General features: G+C 44.3%; 1 protein-coding gene across 4 annotated transcripts in view; it reads right to left on the bottom strand.

Moving 5' to 3' along the window:
- The window catches only part of HECTD1 (HECT domain E3 ubiquitin protein ligase 1), a 71,189-nt gene that overhangs the window by 30,352 nt on the left and 22,716 nt on the right, over window positions 1-18,121 (bottom strand). For all 4 annotated transcript variants that reach the window (XM_018554161.1, XM_018554164.1, XM_018554162.1 and 1 more), the window contains exons 3-18: window positions 15,639-15,873; window positions 14,113-14,340; window positions 13,720-14,001; window positions 13,351-13,621; window positions 10,475-10,551; window positions 10,305-10,403; window positions 7,103-7,217; window positions 6,834-7,008; window positions 5,465-5,603; window positions 5,120-5,290; window positions 4,784-5,006; window positions 4,111-4,374; window positions 3,597-3,673; window positions 3,300-3,434; window positions 2,907-3,053; window positions 1,190-1,284 (exon numbers count right to left, since the gene is read on the bottom strand). In XM_018554161.1, the coding sequence (XP_018409663.1) occupies window positions 1,190-1,284; window positions 2,907-3,053; window positions 3,300-3,434; window positions 3,597-3,673; window positions 4,111-4,374; window positions 4,784-5,006; window positions 5,120-5,290; window positions 5,465-5,603; window positions 6,834-7,008; window positions 7,103-7,217; window positions 10,305-10,403; window positions 10,475-10,551; window positions 13,351-13,621; window positions 13,720-14,001; window positions 14,113-14,340; window positions 15,639-15,873 (2,733 nt within the window). The remainder of the gene's footprint in view (window positions 1-1,189; window positions 1,285-2,906; window positions 3,054-3,299; window positions 3,435-3,596; window positions 3,674-4,110; window positions 4,375-4,783; window positions 5,007-5,119; window positions 5,291-5,464; window positions 5,604-6,833; window positions 7,009-7,102; window positions 7,218-10,304; window positions 10,404-10,474; window positions 10,552-13,350; window positions 13,622-13,719; window positions 14,002-14,112; window positions 14,341-15,638; window positions 15,874-18,121) is intronic.

The following is an 18,121-nucleotide window of genomic DNA, read 5'->3' as shown; positions in this document are numbered from 1 at the left end:
AAAAAAAAAAAAAAAAAAAAAAAAAAAAAAAAAAAAGGGGGCTTCAGGGCCTGTTCCCACCATTTCCAGTGCGTTCCAGCATGGTTAGCTGCTGGAATGCACTGGATCGCATTTGAAAATCTTCCCTGCATTCTGGGGCGGGAGGGGGCATCGCAGTGCTTCCAAATCAATGGCACCACAGACATGCCCCCCCTGCCCGCAGCGCGATCGCCCCCTAACCAGAACGCGTGGCACATCAATGCCTGCATTTTGGTCCAGTGCAATCGCAAAAAACAGTAGTGTGTGAACAGGCTTTTAAAAGACTTAAAAAGGAGAATTATGAGGCGAGTGATTTTCACTCAGCCTCATAATATGAGCCGACCTGTGACAATGAAACACAGGTCGGCTCAGTAGATCGGGAAGTGAGCGAACACATACCAGCGCTCGCTCACTTCACAATCTATACCTGCAGAGAGCCGTGACTGTCACTCACTGCTCCCTGCAGGGATTCCCCCTCCCCAGTCCGATCCCCCAGCGCTGACTGGCGAAACGGACGGGGGAGGGGGCGGGCACAGCTGGCTCTGCCTCTGGATCAAAGGATCTTGAGAGTAATGTCGTGATCCGTCCCGGCTGTGGCGTCTCAGTATACCGCGAGCTACAGCTCGTGGTATACTGAGACGCCACAGACGGGACGGATCACGTAAGAGAACTATGGGGAAAAGCCCTGACCCCATAGTGCTCCTTTAATACTTTTTCAAACTAGACAATCTTCAATCTGGAACTATATTTAATCTGAATGTAATGTGCAACAAATTGTTCATCAATAATTCTATTCTGTATACTACGAAACAAAAAGAGTGAAAAAAACCTACAAACTTTGCAAACATTTTAACAGAGGTTTGGCAAATATCCTACCAGCACAGCTACTGGTTTGAAAATCCTTATAACCTTTTCCTATACACTTCTAATATGAGAGTCTCCTTCGACTCTCAAGACTGTCTGGCAGAAGTAGCACAAAGAAATGTCTGCGATTCCAATGGAATGATAAAGCACTTTTAGAAAGCTGATGCTCAACAGCACAAAAACTCTCCAGAAAAAGCTGACCAGGTATTTGTTAAATTCTTCATGTGCCATCTGTGATTTTTAGAATGGTTTGCCCGAAATGTAGCGTTACTATTTGTTTAGGATTAGGCTGTTCAATATTACACACCTTTCATCATCCTCATTCTCAGTGAACGCAGTCTTAAATACATTCAGTCTCTCCACCAATTGTCCACAGTCCTGTTTGAGATCAAACTCTTCATTCTAAGAGGAAAAAAAAAGATTTCTAATTCAAGTATACGTAAACCCAGTCACTAAATCTGACATACGTTTTAATATGTTGTCATTTTAAAAAGTTTTCAATCTTTTCAAATCTGCACCGTTTTGGTTATCCTGCCATGAAGAGCCTTGATTTGGCACTTCCTGGTATGAGGTGACAACTGTCTCCCAACAGTGATCCTTCATTGTAACCCTAGCCCATTTACTTCTGATTGAAACTAAGTCTCCGTTCAGCACTGACTAGAGGCAGAGCCAGCTGTCACTCACGCGGCTGGGTGGATCTCGACAATAATGTCCGGATCGGTCCCGGCTGCGGCGGTATCAGTATACTGCAAGCTGTAGCTTGCGATATATTGAGCATTGGGTCACGGGAGGACGCTAGTTTATATCCTCCCGTGACTCTGAAGAGAACTATGGGGAAAACACTTACCCCATAGTTCTCCTTTAAAGATTTATGCTTGCCCTTTAGTCTGAGGACAGCTCAAAGAACTCCTATGTCTAAAAGCTAATGCCTCATCAACGGAGTTACTTGATATTTTTAACCACCTCCAGTCCATGGCCGTTCCTGAACGGGCGAACAAGAGTCTTATAGGAGCGGGAGGGCGTCTTAAAACGTGATTCCACCCACCCCCCACCCCTCATGCGCGGCGCCCACACGAGTGGGGAAACGGTCAGAAATGTAAACAGCCAGCGGGCGTCTGTAAATACCACCTGATGAAAAGTCTTATCTGTCCCCAAAAAATGGTACAAAATTTGTTTCAGTACAGCGTTGCATGACGGAATAAATATCAGTCAAAGTACCGCAGCGCTGAACACTGAAAAATGGCCTGGCAAGGAAGGGAGTTTAACACCCTGGTCTTCAAGTGGTTAAAACAGTTTTCCAACTAGCATCGAAGGTAAAGTCCACCTGTAAAAAAAAAAAAAAAAATACATACACACATATTCATGAAAAAAATAAGCATTCATTATTTTACTGCATTGCAGCCAGTAAGGCATTGCAACGGTGATCAGTGGATCGCAGGTGCAATGCTTTAACTTCTGCAGGATCTTCCAGCTGTCCCTCAGTACGGACATTCAGTAACAGGGATGGGAGGAAGTGTCAGTAGACTACAAGTGGGGTGAGGTTACCGCACTTCTATTCCATTGCGGACAACAAGCCCACTGCTGCAATAGCTGATGAGATGGGGTGGCTGATGTATGAATGGAGGTTTTCCATTCACACATCCTGTGAAAGGATCTGTGAATAGATGACACAGCTGTGTGGGCGAAGCCATGAAACAGATGGTGTGTGATCTGACCATGTTTCATGTTACACCCGAAATATGATTGTAACATGAAACGTGGCAGAAAAAGGTAAACTCAGTCTTCAAGTTTCAATTAACAAACCCCCATAGGTACTATTTGACACCATATGAAAAGGAGCGTGTCCCCACCCTGACCAGGCAGAGAGATGTCGGAGAGCTTCCCACCTCTGACTTGGGACAAATTAGTAAAGACTGTTTCCTGTTTCACTTGTCATTGGCTCCCTTTGACACTCATGCTTTTCCAAATTGACATAAAGAAAGTTGACCATTATTATAGAAAAATAAATTTTCTGAATCACATACATTGTTCAGCACCGTAAGCAAGGCCTGGATCAGACCACTGCTGCACATTTCATAAGGAGATATGGTAGTTTCATCCTTCAGTAACACAATGAGGTTCTCCAGGGCTGTCTTCATTAAATCTCTCCATGTATTCTCTCCTTCAATACACTACAAGACACACGGGACAGGATTTAAATAAAGAGAAATGAATCACCAAATGTATTATATAACAAGCACATATAATCCAAATGCCTTTATTCCCATATATAAACATCTGAACATGTCTCAGCATAAAGTAGGATAATAGAATCCCATACTGAAGTGTAAAATAGAACAATCAAAATCCTCTAAAGACGGAAAATGCATGCATGCATGCATGCATGCATGTACTCACTCCACCCAGCATACACTGACCTGTCTGTTTGTGTGAAGTTCCCAGGAGGATTCCAGCTGTGTAGCAATATTTCTTAATGTAACCACCACACCACGTGGCATGCTCTCCACTGCTTTAAAATGATCATCATACAAATCTCTTGCCATTGTCCGCACCTTCCGAGACACAACACAAATATTTAGGAGAATGCAATTGTTACTGAAGAAAACAAATGGCTATTTACTAAAGTAGTGTGACCGATTTAACGACTTCATCCTAATGCATAATCTGACCGTTGATCTAAATTAAAAGATTAAGATGAATCTAATGCAATGTACCTTCTGCTTTGTTTTCTCCAGCTTGGACTTGAGCTTTCTACCTCTCTTCCCTGTCCAGCCAGTAACAAATTCTGAACCTGAAAAACAATGCAACCGCAAGTTGTAATCTTGAAAAACAAAAAAAGGCAGCAATATGCTGAAGCTACCGCTCCAGGCTCATATAACTTCTGGCTGCGGATGTTCCGGCTCTTGGTGGATCCGCCCTACGTTCAAAAAGAAGAAGTAGAGCCACAACACCACTGAATCCAAGACATCAATAGTTTATTGAAACAAATGGACGCATCTCCTTCCAAACGCAGACTCTGATGCTTTGGCTTAGAAATAAACTATGATATCAGGGATACAGTGGTGCTGCAGCTCTTTTTCTTCATAGACTTTAAAGCAAAAGTGGTTTGTGAGTGCCCATATAACCACTGCTCCAAATTCAGCTTGGCAAAGAGCGGCAAAAGAAAAAGTTCACATGAAGAATTCATTTTTTCGGAGCCATTCCTTTTTCCTAGTATGCAACACTTACCAAGTGAGGTCTCTGCAGTGAAGGAGTGCTTGGTTCCACGGTTAGACTCAAACACAAAACCTGGAAGATCTTCTTTGAGTATGGTTGCTTGCTGCCCATCAGAGTTGTGGATGGCAATCTCTCCATCTTTTAAACAGGTAAGAGACCAATTTCCCACTGTCAACTTGTTTGGTCCAGGTGTTGACAAAATAGGCTGGCTGGAAGTAGAAGGTTTGACTTGGCTACGTGCTCGCTGTAGTTTCTCTAGAAATTCACTCCTGCTTTCTATGAGAAAGAAAAGAAAAGAGATGTTATAGGCTATAATAGCAGAAAGCATCAAACAACTGGTACGCAATAAGCACATGATGAGGACAGGTAAGCTTGCAGTAAATCTCCAGACTTGGGAGTTCAGCCTGACACTGAGGGGGGGGATTGGAGGTGGCCAATGCAGACATTAACAGTGCCGGCAGTGAAGTTCTGAGTTTGGGGTCCATAACAGAATTAAAGCTCCAACTGGAAAGGAGAAAAAGCAGTTCCAATTTGAAAAAAAAAAGTCCTCACTTCCTGTGCAGGGGGTATAGCCCTCAGAGTAAGGAGCATACTCTTCTGCTCAGCGTTTATCCTCCTAAGACATAGCCAATACCAAGTCGGTCTGCTGTGTCTCCCAAAGAACATTAGAGAATGACCAACTAACCTGAGCTATCAGAGCCTCCTTCAGGACTTCCACTTGAATACATAGTTGCTAGTTTGCCATCCAAGATGAAGCGGAACCAACCATTACTGCCATTAGAGAGTTCTAAGGCTGCAGCATCACTCCAGATATACAAACAATCTCTTCCCCTGATGACAGACCAGTCCCTCCAGTGATATGGTCTTCCCTGTTGAAGTTCTTTGGCATCGTCCTGTGGCTCATCATCCTGGCAATGATAGGCAATAGAGTTTAACTTGTCCTTAAAAAGGAAAGTAACATAAACAGCATGTACATAGAGAGTCATGCAAAGGTCTAATGTTTATTTCTAACTACACTCACCTTCTCCGGCTTGGGATCTTCTTCATTCTCATCATCAGAGGTCGGTCCAGCTAGAGTTGATACTTTGCTTATTACACCAAGTCTTGCCAACTGGTCCAAAAAGAGGTCATCTCCTTTATCTACAAGATCCCGAATGATTTGCAGGGCCAGAAGGTGACCATCATCATCATCCTAAAGACAATTAAAATAATGAACGTGAACATAAAATAGCAGCTGTACCCCTATTTCTAAAATATTTCTGTATGGCGCCCAATGGTCAACCTGGAATCAGGGGTAGGCTTACAGATATGCGATACACAAGACTGAGTGCCATTTATATGGCAACTTTAAGATAAGTGCACTCACCTCCTGATCCAGAACTGTAGCAGTAATTTCTACAAGCACAGTGGGAAGGTTGTGTCCAGCATCAGAATCACACACTTCTTTTAGCAGTGCCTCAGAGCAGAAATGGATCATTTTTCGGATTAGAGCAAGGCTGGCTTTCCTGTTATATCAAATTGAAACAGAAGTCAAAATCCTAGCATCCAGCACAAATTAACATGCACATGTCAGTATCTTAATTAAAGGAGAACTATGAGGTGAGTGCTTTTCACTCACCTCATAGTTCTAGCCGACCTGTGACAATGAGACTGTCACAGTTAGGCTCAGTAGATCGGGAGGTGAGCGAACACATACCGGCGTTCGCTCACCACTCGATCCTGTCACAGCTCTCTGCCGTGACAGGGGAGGGGCTGGATTCCCCCCTCCCCGCTCCGCCAGCGCTGACTGGCGGAACGGACGGGGGCGGGTACAGCGGGCTCTGCGTGTCACGCAGCTGGGCGGATCCCGGCACAATTGTCAGGATCCGATTCAGCTGCGGCGTCTCAGTATACCGCGAGCTACAGCTCGCGGTATACTGAGCCTAGGGTGACGGGAGGACGCTAGTTTGTGTCCTCCCGTTACCCTAAGGAGAACTATGGGGAAAAGCCTTAACCCCATAGTTCTCTTTTAAGGTAAGGGGCTTCTTAGAAAGTAACACCTTATCTTTACTATCTTTGTTTCTTTAAAGGAGAACTATGGCGCAACAGTTTTTTTCCATAGTTCTCCTCAGGGTTATGGGGGGACATACACGGTGTCCTCCCATGACCCAAAACTCATCATATTGCGAGCTATTGCCCGCTACATGCTGAGAGCACGGCATCCGGGTCAAGATCTACCCAGCTGGCTGATTGACAGCGGGCTTTGCCTATCTAGTGGCAGAGCCAGCTATGACCGTCCCCTCCACAGTCCATCCCTCCAGTCAGCGCTGGAGGATCAGAGAGGGGAGGGGGGAAACCACTGCAGGGATCAGTGACTGTCCGTCACCGCTCTCTACAGGTAGATGAACGGGAAGTGAGCGGATCGGCGGTATGTTTTTACTCACTTCTCGATCAATAGAGCCGACGTGTGAGAGTTTCAATGTCAGCTCTAACTATGAGGATGAGTGTAATTCACTCACCCCATAGTTCTCCTTTAACCGTAAAAGAGAAGTCAAGACCATATCTGTATCATGATGCAAAAAGGCCATGCAGCCCCAAGTGCTCCGTGTCATTTGACTTAACACAAGAATGAAGGGGTGCCCTCATGCTCATATTAGTACAACCATTGTCTTTGAAATCTGCTGAGTCAAATACATGATAATCCCATTCAAGTGGATGGCAGCTCATGGAATAGTTGAATGTCTAACAAACAGCACCTGATTGATGGAAGCATTGTCTGCTGGAACGTCTGAGCAAAAACAGGCAGCAGCCTCTTCAAGTAAATTGGGGCCATTTCTGGGTCACCCCTTGGCTCATTGCACTCTTCTTCCTCTCGATTAGAGTCCTTTTTCTTCTTCTCATCTCCCTTGTTCACTGGGCACATCCAGTCACCTAAGCAGATGTGATATTAAGAAACGTTTCATGAACATTCAGATTACAAGAACTGAAGAATAAAGTAAACTGTTGCTGAAATATTTCACCAGACCTGGAGATTGTAAGATGGCGACCACCTCACTGTGTCCACGCTCCCTTGCTTTGTCCAAAGGAGTCTTCCCGTCCTCATCGCGCAAGTCTGGATTAGCACCATGGCGTAGAAGTGTCTGAAGTAAAAGTTATATATTATTTGAAGCACTAGTACCTAAAGTAGAGCTTTTAGCTTTGGCTTATTATTATATTTTAATTACTCTGTGTCCCAATTAGGGAGATCTGCTCCCACTTTTTGTCTTGGGGACCCTTGTTAGCAAGTTTCCATATGTCAGCTAGTACACATGTAGTGCAAGTGTAGTATTTTTTCCCAGAGGTTTTTAAAGAGAGTTTTAAAGTGTATTTCCAGTTTTGCAGTCAAAATGGACAAACCCGCACTATATGTTTGTTGTGTGTTCCTATTCACACAGCATACCTAAAAAAAATGTTTAACAATGATTTACTACCTTTTAAATCGCTCTATTTAGCAGGCCTTTGCAAGCTAATAGAAAAACTTAGGACAGACTGAGCACCTCCTCATTAAAGTGACGTTAAAGCAAAAAAATCACCCCTCCCCCCCCCCTAGCAAATGCTGGGGTAAGGATTTGCCTTAAAATGATGCCTCTTGATCCAATCATCTTCTTCTTTCCAGGAGTCCCTCCAGCGCTGGTGCCGGCCTCGGATCCAGCGCTGACTCCTGTCTCTTCCTGCCCCACGGAGTCTGTGCAGGTGCGCGCTGCTGCATTTACTTACCCTGTGTCTCTCTTCTCGCGGTGCCGAAGATCTGAACTGCGCGTGCACTCACCCCATGATCCTTTGCAGCCGCCCGAGAATCTTCAGATCTTCGGACGGGAGCACGCAACAGAGTCACAGTTAAGTTTAAGGCTAGGTTCACACCTGCAATACCCCGCACGACACCCGGGAAGCGCGTCCCGGCATCATGTGGTCCTGTACAATGCAGGCAGCGATTGCCACGCTGCCCCATTGATTTCAATGGGGTGACATCCAAACAGCAATCGCAGAAAAAAGGTACATGTACCTTTTTTTCCGATACACGACGGGCGGCTGTTTTAGTCGTGATCATGTTTGGAAGCACGGGCGGAATCACGGCGGGAAACTGCCCAATGCGCCTGGCGCAACTGGGGTGCCATTCGACAATAATGGCCCCCACAGCTCGATCGGTTCACATCTTGGGGACTCCTGACGCACGGAATCGTGCACGATTGCCACGCAGTGAGGTGTCGCCTAGGTGTGAACCTAGCCTAAACCTATTTGTTTTTTTTAATGTTTTTGCATATATATACTGCTTGCTAGCATTAAATATATGCAAAAACAGGTGAGGCTTTAACGATCCTTTAACCACCTTCCATCCATGGCCGTTTGTGAACGGCCGGACGGGAGTCTGCTAGGAGCGGGAGGGCGTCTTAAGACGTCCTGCCCCTCCCCCCTCTCGTGTGCGGCACTCAGCGCGCAAACGAGAGGGGAAACTGTGAGCATGTAAACAGCCAGCGATGGCTGTTTACATACAAGCGATCGGGCGTCTCTAGAGACGCCCGATCACTTGCAGGAGCTGCGGGTGTGCGGCCTCCCCACCCCCCCGTACCTCTGTCCCACCGTCTCCTCGTCGCCGCTGCCGGTCCGTGATCCGATGTGGCCGGTGCAGGTGGGACAGGCACGGCGACGCTCTAACAGCAGATCAAAGGGAGATCATTACTCGATTTCCCTTTGATCTCTCTTCCTGTCCCCGAATGCAGGAAGTGATGTATATTACATCACTTCCTGCATTCAGTGTCACTCTCCGGTGCAGAACACCGGAGAGAAGCTGATGAAGCAGATCTCTGCTTCATCAGCTTCTGTGGGGGTCCCTAGGTGACATCAGAGGTCTTGGAGACCCCTGATGTCTCCATAAAGAGGACCTGTTTGGTGAACTGGCTATTACATAGGGGATTTCTTAATCCCCTATGTTATAGCAATAAAGTTGTCTAAAAAAAGTAAAAAAAAAAAAAAAATAACAGCATTAAAAAAAATAAAGAAGCTAAAAAAAATATTCACAAATAATAATTAAAAAAAATAACACAAAAAATGTTTTAAAGTCCCCCGCCCCCCCCACATACACATGCAAACATGCGTCGGGTGCGCCTATGTACGAAAACGACGATTGCGCCCATTATGCAGCACATGTTACATATCGCCGCGAACGTCGCAGTGAGAACAATAATTTTAGGGCCATCAATCACTGATAACACTAAACTGATGAGCGGTAAAAACTTTTAAAGTGTCGCCTATGGCCAATTTTGGTTGAGGTAGTTCTCTGCGATTTTGCGGGCGCGCGCATTTTTAAAGGTTGACATGTTTAGTGTCTATTTACCCGACGTGACCCAGTCTTTTATATTATACCAAAAAATTGGGGTGAAAATAAATGTTTCATAACATTTTATAGGGAAGCATGTTTTTTTTCAAAATTTAGGGTACTTTTTTTGTTATATAGTAAAAAAAAAAAACCCCAGTGGTGATTAAATATCACCATAAGAAAGCTCTATGTGTCCCCAAAAAATGGAATGAAATTCGTATCAGTACAGCGTTGCATGACGGAATAAACGTCAGTCAAAGTACCGCAGCGCTGAATACTGAAAAATGGCCTGGCCAGGAAGGGGGTGAGACACCCCGGTCCTTCAAGTGGTTAACATACAATGCCTTCAGGGTAGTACTGCTCATGTCGTTTACAAGTGATAATGAAATCTGCCAAAACAGACATGGATATTTGAAACAAAGCTCTCCCAAGAATGTGAGAACTAAGTAGGATTTTTCAGTCATGGAGTTAGCACAATGAACTAAAAAAGTAGGCTGCATTTTTATTTTTTTAAGTCTTGCAATGTAATTGGGAACATGTAACAAATATAAAATAGGTGCCATCCCAGTTTGGTTGCAAAAGTGGAAATACACTTTAAGGTCACTTATATTGTAGGAATGGCAATTAAAAATATGAACACCCCCCTGTTATCTGCTTGCTGCTGATCTCTGCAGATCATACTAGCAGTCAATATGGTGTCAGATCACAATGTCAAGTGAGAGGTCACATGCATTATGTGGATTTAATCTGCCCACTGAAACCTCCGGCTGCCCTGGAAGGCTTTCCTAAAGCCGTGTCACTCGGCTGACCCAATTCTTTATGATGGGCTCAGCCTGGTGGGAAAGCGGTTTGTTTCACTTTGATAACTTCCTACCTTTGCCACCTGAGGTCGTCCAAAGCAAGCAGCATAATGCAGTGAAGATGACCTTTGCCCCCTATTTACATCTGCTCCTCGTTCACACAGAAACTCCACCTACAAATAATATCCAGAGTTACAACCAGAGGCATCTTATCAGCTAACAACTTTATGAAATGAATGCTTACCATCTCCTGTGTGCCAAAAGCAGAAGCCCAGTTCAGAAGGGTCTGGCCAACATCATCCATGAAATTCACTTCAAATGCTGACATAAAAAGCAAAATAAAAAAAATTAGAAGCCAAAATAGATGTATGGTCACATGCAAGTACATGTAAACTTGTTTTGTTTGCATACTATAGGAAATGGGTAATACTCAAGAGACAACAGATAAAAGAAGTAACTTCTCCAAAGTGACTGGAAATCATCTTTTACGTCAATGCAACACTTGCGATCCTGTCACTGAGAAGTCAGCAGTGACAGGACTGATAGAATATGCACAGAAAGTGCTTTGAATGTGTCGCTCCCTTGCCGCAGAAACTGCTTCTAAACAGCATAAGGCCCCATTCAAACTCGTGCGTCGCTAGAGCAGGACCCTTTTTTGGAGCGGATTTTGCTGCGCTTCTAGTTTGCTCAATGCAACCATTTGCGCGATATCACGCGACAAACCGCGCGATATTGTGCAAAATGCAAATCGCGCGATTTGCAAATCGCTCAGTGTGAATGGGGCCTTAGTCTACGGCAAAATAGCGAAGTCTCACTCATGCAGACAGCAAGGGAGTGACACAAGCAAACAGGCGAGTGCTCTACCTTCCGCAAGTGTCACCTCCAGTTCCGGTGACAACGCACAGATCAGCTCTCCTACACCAGATAAAGCCATAATGATGAACATGCTTCGCTTTACAAAGGGAAAGCTAGAAAGGGTGCAATGAGAAGGTTTCCTCAATACATTTTCTATCTTGATTACCACGACTACCACTAAAATATTTTTTTTAACTTTTTTTTTGTCAATTTGTGAAGTGTATCAAAAGACAAACCTTTTTATTTTGGACACAGTAATAAGGAGAGTGAAAATCACATCCTCATAGTTCGAGCCGACATGTGACAATGAAACCGTCACACATCAGCTCAATAGATCGGGAAGTGAGCGAACAGATACCGTCGCTCGCTCACTTCTCGATCATCTCCCTGCAGAGAGCCGTGACTGTCAGTCACGGCTCCCTGCAGGGATTCCCCCACCCCGCTCTGATCCTCCAGCGCTGACTGGAGGAATGGACAGGGGAGGGGGTGGGGATAGCTGACTCTGCCTCTAGATTGGCAGAGCCAGCTGTCAGCCAGCTTTGTCTGGATTTTTCGACAGCATTGTCTGGATCCGTCACAGCTGTAGCGGTCTCAGTATACTCCAAGCTGTAGCTTGCGATATACTGACCTTTGGTCACGGGAGGAGGTTAGTATATGTCCTCCCGTGACCCTTAAGAGAGCTATAGGGTCACGGGAGGACATATAGTTCTCTTTTTTAAAAAAAACTGTCTTTTTTTCCATCCGTGTTGAGGACCCAACTGGAAGTGAGAGAAAATCTCTTCAATGTGAGGGACATACCCTCAGACAGTTGTCACAGGAACAACTTTTGGCAAAAGTGGTCAATGGGACAACTAGAGAGCTAGCCTGCCCAACAGAGACATAGATGGCTATAGAAGCCTGACTAGGTTTTAACCCTTCCCTACTCTACCCAAAACTGAAAAAAAAAAAGTTCTGGCTTTAGATAGGATTTATTTTCACAGAATGTGTATTAGTTTAACCGGGTAATCAATAGACCTAAACAGAAATAAATACGCCCAGAGAAAAAGTGTGTGTGGGGGACTTCAAGTAGAATCAGAAAAAATAGGTCGGGGTGATTCCACTCAGAGCGTGGAATCAATAAATTAGTAAGACAACAGTGAATAATCAAAGCACTGGGGGCCAGCAAAGCAATCCCTGGCCTCCAAATGTTCAGAAATTTAGTATGGGACTCTATGATTGCAGTCAGTTGAATTTTTGCATTTTAATTTTGAGCTCTAGCCTCCTCATCATGTTTTCTAGCATATCCTCAAGCGTTTAAATAAAATAAAAACACTTGCAAACCTCAAAATCTCAAGCAGAAATTACTCGCACAACAAAATGGAGTCAGACAAGTGACTAATCCCTCCAACCTACTTGTAAAAATATTTTAAATATCAAGAACATAAAAATGACCCAGAACAATGATAGTTTTTCCCATCTGCCGTCCACTTTTGGTTTTGAAAAGGAACTGCCCTATATTTCTTCCAATACAAAATTCTTATTTATTACACAACTGTGATCATCAACCCCAACAGGAACTCTTTCATAATTCATTAGGGGCCCAGAAATACTTTCCCAGATAACTTCCAGAGTTCTGAATAAAATAGGGCAATTTTATTTAGACGCAGTTAACCAATTTCCTAAGATAAAAAAAAATTATATGCATGCAGTACACTTTACATTTTGTGGTCTGATCAACAGAGATTCGGAATGCATAATCACTAGGGTTGCACCGATACCGAAACTAGTATCGGTGCCGATTCCGAGAATTTGGGCGAGTACTCATGCTCAGATGCCTAGCCCAATACTTCCGATATCAGGAAGCCGGGCAGCACGTCACTACACACGCTGCCTGGCTTCCTGATTGGCCGGGAAGCCGGTTCTATGCACCCTCGAGTCGAGGGAGCATGGAGCTGGCTTCCCGGCCCATCAGGAAGCCAGGCGTTACGTCATTACACAGCTTTCTGATTAGCCAGAAAGCCGGTTCCATGCTTTCTCGTCACCTAGTTACGAGAAGCATGGGGGCGGCTTCCCTGCTAATCGGGAAGCCGGGAGACGAGTCATTACACGCCGTCTGGCTTCCTAAATGGAACTTCCGGTATTTGGTATCGGCGAGTACCGAAAAAAAATATCGGTACTCTTACTCGATACCAAAATACCTGTATTAGTACCGGTTCATCCCTACTCATCACCTTATTAACATCACATACATTGCTGCCACTAATAATCAAGTATTTAAATGATTACCTCCAGTGTCAATGGCATCTATTAGGGCATCTGTATCCTTACTACGTATGCAGTCGATAAGTTGGCGGTGGGATCTCTCTCCTGAGCTGTCTAGTCTTCTTAGCCCTGGGATACGGCCAGTAGAGCCAGCAGCTGATTTAGGTAAAGCTTTACGACCTTCAAACAGAAGCACCAACAACAAGTCTACGAGACGCATTGTGTCCAGCACACACCTCTCATCTCCCTGCAGAGCGCTCTCCATAGAGTCCAATAACTCTGCCCGAAGCAAATCCTGTTAGAAACAATTAGCATGTATGTTAGCATATGTAAAACAGATATAAAAGCACTTGGGCAGAACTGAAGATGTACAAAATTTGTACAGCAACATACATGTGTTACTACAGGGGATCCACGGCACAGCGTAGAAAGGAGACTGACAATCGTGGAGACCTGGTTGCTAATTTTTGAGTCTCCTGAAGTTGAAGGACCAACACTGGTGCCACGCCCTGGTTTGCAAGCTGAAGAAGGACCAGAAACTGTCCCTCCTGCTGCTGCCATACGAGATAACAGTTCTTCGGTAAGTCCATGTTGTGCTAGTGGCGCAGGGTCCACACCTCGTCGTGTAAACCGGTCAGCCAATGATGCAAAACAACGCAGGGCTCCATCTGAAACCTAAAGGAAAAAGAAACATCATTACAGAAACTGTTATAATCTCTGCCAACCTTAAAACAAAGAGATTCTATAATCACATCACACCAATCTGAATAGAACTGGTTTCTTCACCTGGTGGTCCTCATGCTTCAACAAGCTGGACAGGGATTCAACGCAAGTTTCCAAAGAAGCATCCTGCGGCTCCATCTTTCCACATAGCCGGGACACCACTGCCATAGCAGAGTGTAGAGTATCCTTGTGAACTAGATGACCACTGTCGCGGATGAAAGTGAGGACACAATTCAGACCTCCTGCTTCAAACACAGCTCCTGATTCACGTGTACAGATCAACTCCAGCACCTTAATAAAAAGAAGGAAAAAAAGTAATATTAGTCTGCAGAAATATCCAAATTTAATACCATAGCTGTTTATCAACCTTCAGTGAAAAAGCATTATCAAAAGTTCAGTAAAAAAGCCGGCTTTCTGGCCAATCAGGAAGCCGGGCGCCGTGTAATGACGCGACGGCTGGCTTCATGATTGGCCGGGAAGCCAGCTCCATGCTCCCTCGTCATGAGGTGCCAGAAGCCAAGATAGAAAATTCAGAGTTGATTTCTTTATAGCTGTAACATTGTAGTAGGCTATATACAAAAAAAAAATTGATAGAGGTACAAATAACAAAGAAGCATGCAAGATAATAAAACGGTTCCCTGCAAAGGATTTTCCGATGGTCCGCCTGTCTTTTCCACACCTCTTACATCTATTAATGAACCTCGGGCAACTACTGTATACAGATTGGCTACTTTGCACTTGGGGACATCTTTCTTTACTCCTCTAGCCATGGACAGATCATAGGGCTAGCTGATGCTGCAATTTACGCCGTTGCTCCTGGTTACAGCATGTAGAATAATCGCTGTACTACTTATATGAATGGAAATGTGTGCCCGTAACTGTTGGCACTTTGCCGATAGGTCTAAGGGCTTTTGACAGGCTTTGTTATAATGCATCTGACGAGGATCTGAAGCGCACTTTAATCTCCAGATTTACATTTATTTATATATAATTTATATTTTCCTAATTTTGTTTTACACTTTATTTTTATTTTTTTACAATTTGTAAAAAAAAAAAAAACTTTTTTTTTTCTGCACAAAGTGACAGGACGTACACTGTACGTCTCCCGTCACGAAGGGGTTAATTTTGAGGTATGAATGACCTATCTGAAGTTGGGCTTTACCTGCTTTGTGCTTTTTATTGGACACAGAAGACCTACAGAGATTTATTCACGCTGCAGGCAAAGCAGGTCAAACGCAAACCCTTGCTGCACTTTGTAGAAGAACATATGCATTTATGTAGTGCTGCTCTCAAAGTAAAATGAAGCATTCATAGAAGTCCTCTTCAGGAACACTAAGCCATTTGATCAGAGGCCTGAACAACTAAGAGAGATTTGGATTCTATAATCACCTTACTTGGCATGTGAAAAAACATTCTGTACTGACATCATTTAAAATGCCTCTGCCACTAATTATGACTGCAATGTGCCAAAGAAAGGTAAGATGATCCAATAGCATTGGGATCGGAGTGCAGCCTGAAGTCAGCATGGCAACATGGAAGGGACATGCAGTTTTATTACTTACCAGAGGAGTTACATATATCATACTGACCTTCACACACTGCTCAGCCAGATCCCGACTGGTCCGGTTATTGAGTTCTACCACAACAAGCCGATTGCAGAGCGCTTTGATGGCACCTTCCACTCCCACAATACGCCTGGTACATTCAGCTGACACATCCAGGTAATATGTGATTGCACGGGCGGTGACTTCAAGCACATTGTCAGGGGCACTTTCATCCAAAAAGATCTTGCACAGTGCTGGAAGGAAAGTACGAGGAGGACACCTACACAACAGAGTAAGCAAAAAATATTTCAGCAACCAATTTCAAACTACGGAGTCTAAGTAGGTCTAATTCAACCAACCTATGACCTCCTAATCGTATGACAGGAGATCCCTTATATTTAGATGAAACAATACCACATCGTGAATAAATACACACTACACATCAGCAAAATCTACTTCTGCAGAATTAGCTACAACTGCTGCTATTTCTAAAAAAATCAGCTAAATATTAGATATTAAAGTGCAACTGAAACCAACACTTTTGTGTTCTGCTTTTGTCTAGCTATTAGAAAAGTGGATTATAATGGGGAACATTACACTGTAATGTTGCCTTTTATAATCTATTTCTCTGATTAAATTATTAGACAAGGCCGCTGTTCTATCAAAGTTTGCGACTAGGACAGCAGACATTATGTGCAGCAGAAAAGCATGGAGGATATGACAGTAGTAAAAGTTAATCTTTTGACTGAAATAGTGGTTACTGATCATTCCATAATTAGTATCAAAATCCTTAAAAATTTGAGCATAGCCATACAGGTGAATGACAGGGGTGAGGAAATGTGCCCGGAAATGCATTTGGCACAGATTTACAAAACGGAATAATTAAACAACAAGCAGCATTGGAGCCGAGCTCTTCACGTAGCGGGTATTACAAGGAGAAAGGAGGTCAAAATCAGTGTCATTGGAACTGCAGACTAAGGAGCAACTTTGGAGAGTGCTGAAAGAGGAATACAGAGGAAAGGTCAATGTGTGTGTGCTGGAGGAGGGCTACAGAGAAAAGGCCAATGTGTGCTGAAAGAGGGCTGCAGAGGAAAGGCCAATGTGTGTGTGATGGAGGAGGAATACAGAGGAAAGGCCAATGCGTGTGTGCTAAAAGAGGGCTGCACAGGAAAGGCCAATGTGTGCTGAAAGAGGGCTGCAGAGGAAAGGCCAATGTGTGTGTGCTGGAGGAGGAATACAGAGGAAAGACCAATGCGTGTGTGCTAAAAGAGGGCTGCAGAGGAAAGGCCAATATGTGTGTGCTGGAGGAGGGCTAAAGAGAAAAGGCCAATGTGTGCTGAAAGAGGGCTGCAGAGGAAAGGCCAATGTGTGTGTGCTGGAGGAGGAATACAGAGGAAAGGCCAATGTGTGTGTGCTAAAAGAGGGCGGCAGAGGAAAGGCCAATGTGTGTGTGATGGAGGAGTTCTAAAGAGAAAAGGCCAATGTGTGCTGAAAGAGGGCTGCAGAGGAAAGGCCAATGTGTGTGTGCTGGAGGAGGAATACAGAGGAAAGGCCAATGTGTGTGTGCTGGAGGAGGAATACAGAGGAAAGGCCAATGTGTGTGTGCTGAAAGAGGGCTACAAAGGAAAGGCCAATGTGTGTGCTGGAGTAGGAATACAGAGGAAACGCCAATGTATGTGCTGGAGGAGGGCTAAAGAGGAAAGGCCAATGAGTGTGTGCTGGAGGAGGGCTAAAGAGGAAAGGCCAATGTGTGTGTGCTGGAGGAGGGCTAAAGCGGAAAGGCCAATGTGTGTGTGCTGGAGGAGGAATACAGAACAAAAGCCAATGTGTGTGTGCTGGAGGAGGGCTACAGAGGAAAGGCCAATGTGCGTGTGCTGGGAGGAGGAACACAGAACAAAGGCCAACTGTACTCCCTGATGGCAGTGGCCTCTTTCAGCAGGATAACGTGCCCCGCCAAACTGTAAAAATTAGGCTTTAAGAACACAACGTGTTCAAGGTGTTGACTTCGGCCTCCAGATTCTCCATACAATCAAGCATCTGTGTGATGTGCTGAAAAAACAAGTGTGATCCATAGAGGCTCCACCTTGCAACTTATAAGACTGGATCTGGCTTGGTGCCAGATACCACAGCATACCTTCAGAAGTCTAGTAGAGCCCATACCTCAACAGGTCAGGGCTGTTTTGGCAGGAAAAACGGGGACCTACTCAATATCATATGGGTGTATATTCACATTTATCACTGCACAGAGTTTAAGCTTGGTGTTGAATTATTACAGAAGAACACTTCTTTTATGTGGACATTGATGCAACAAGGACTTTTTTTTAAGTTTTTGATACAATAAGGACTTTCGTGAAGTATTGTAGTTGATTTAATTTGGGCATTGTTGTATATTTTGTCCAAAAAGGCTGGCCTTTAAACATCATCTTCTCACACACTTCACATATCCAGCAATACTGATAGTAGGGGGGTCTAAAAAAAAATGTCCATACAATCCAGAACTCATTCCCGAGAGAGATTATCCGCATTTT

This window comes from Nanorana parkeri, unplaced genomic scaffold, assembly GCF_000935625.1.
Source record: "Nanorana parkeri isolate BGI_ZX_2015 unplaced genomic scaffold, ASM93562v1 scaffold144, whole genome shotgun sequence".
NCBI lineage: Eukaryota > Metazoa > Chordata > Amphibia > Anura > Dicroglossidae > Nanorana > Nanorana parkeri.
The sequence above is the reverse complement of the archived record's forward strand: the minus strand, read 5'-3'. Positions and strand labels throughout refer to the sequence as shown.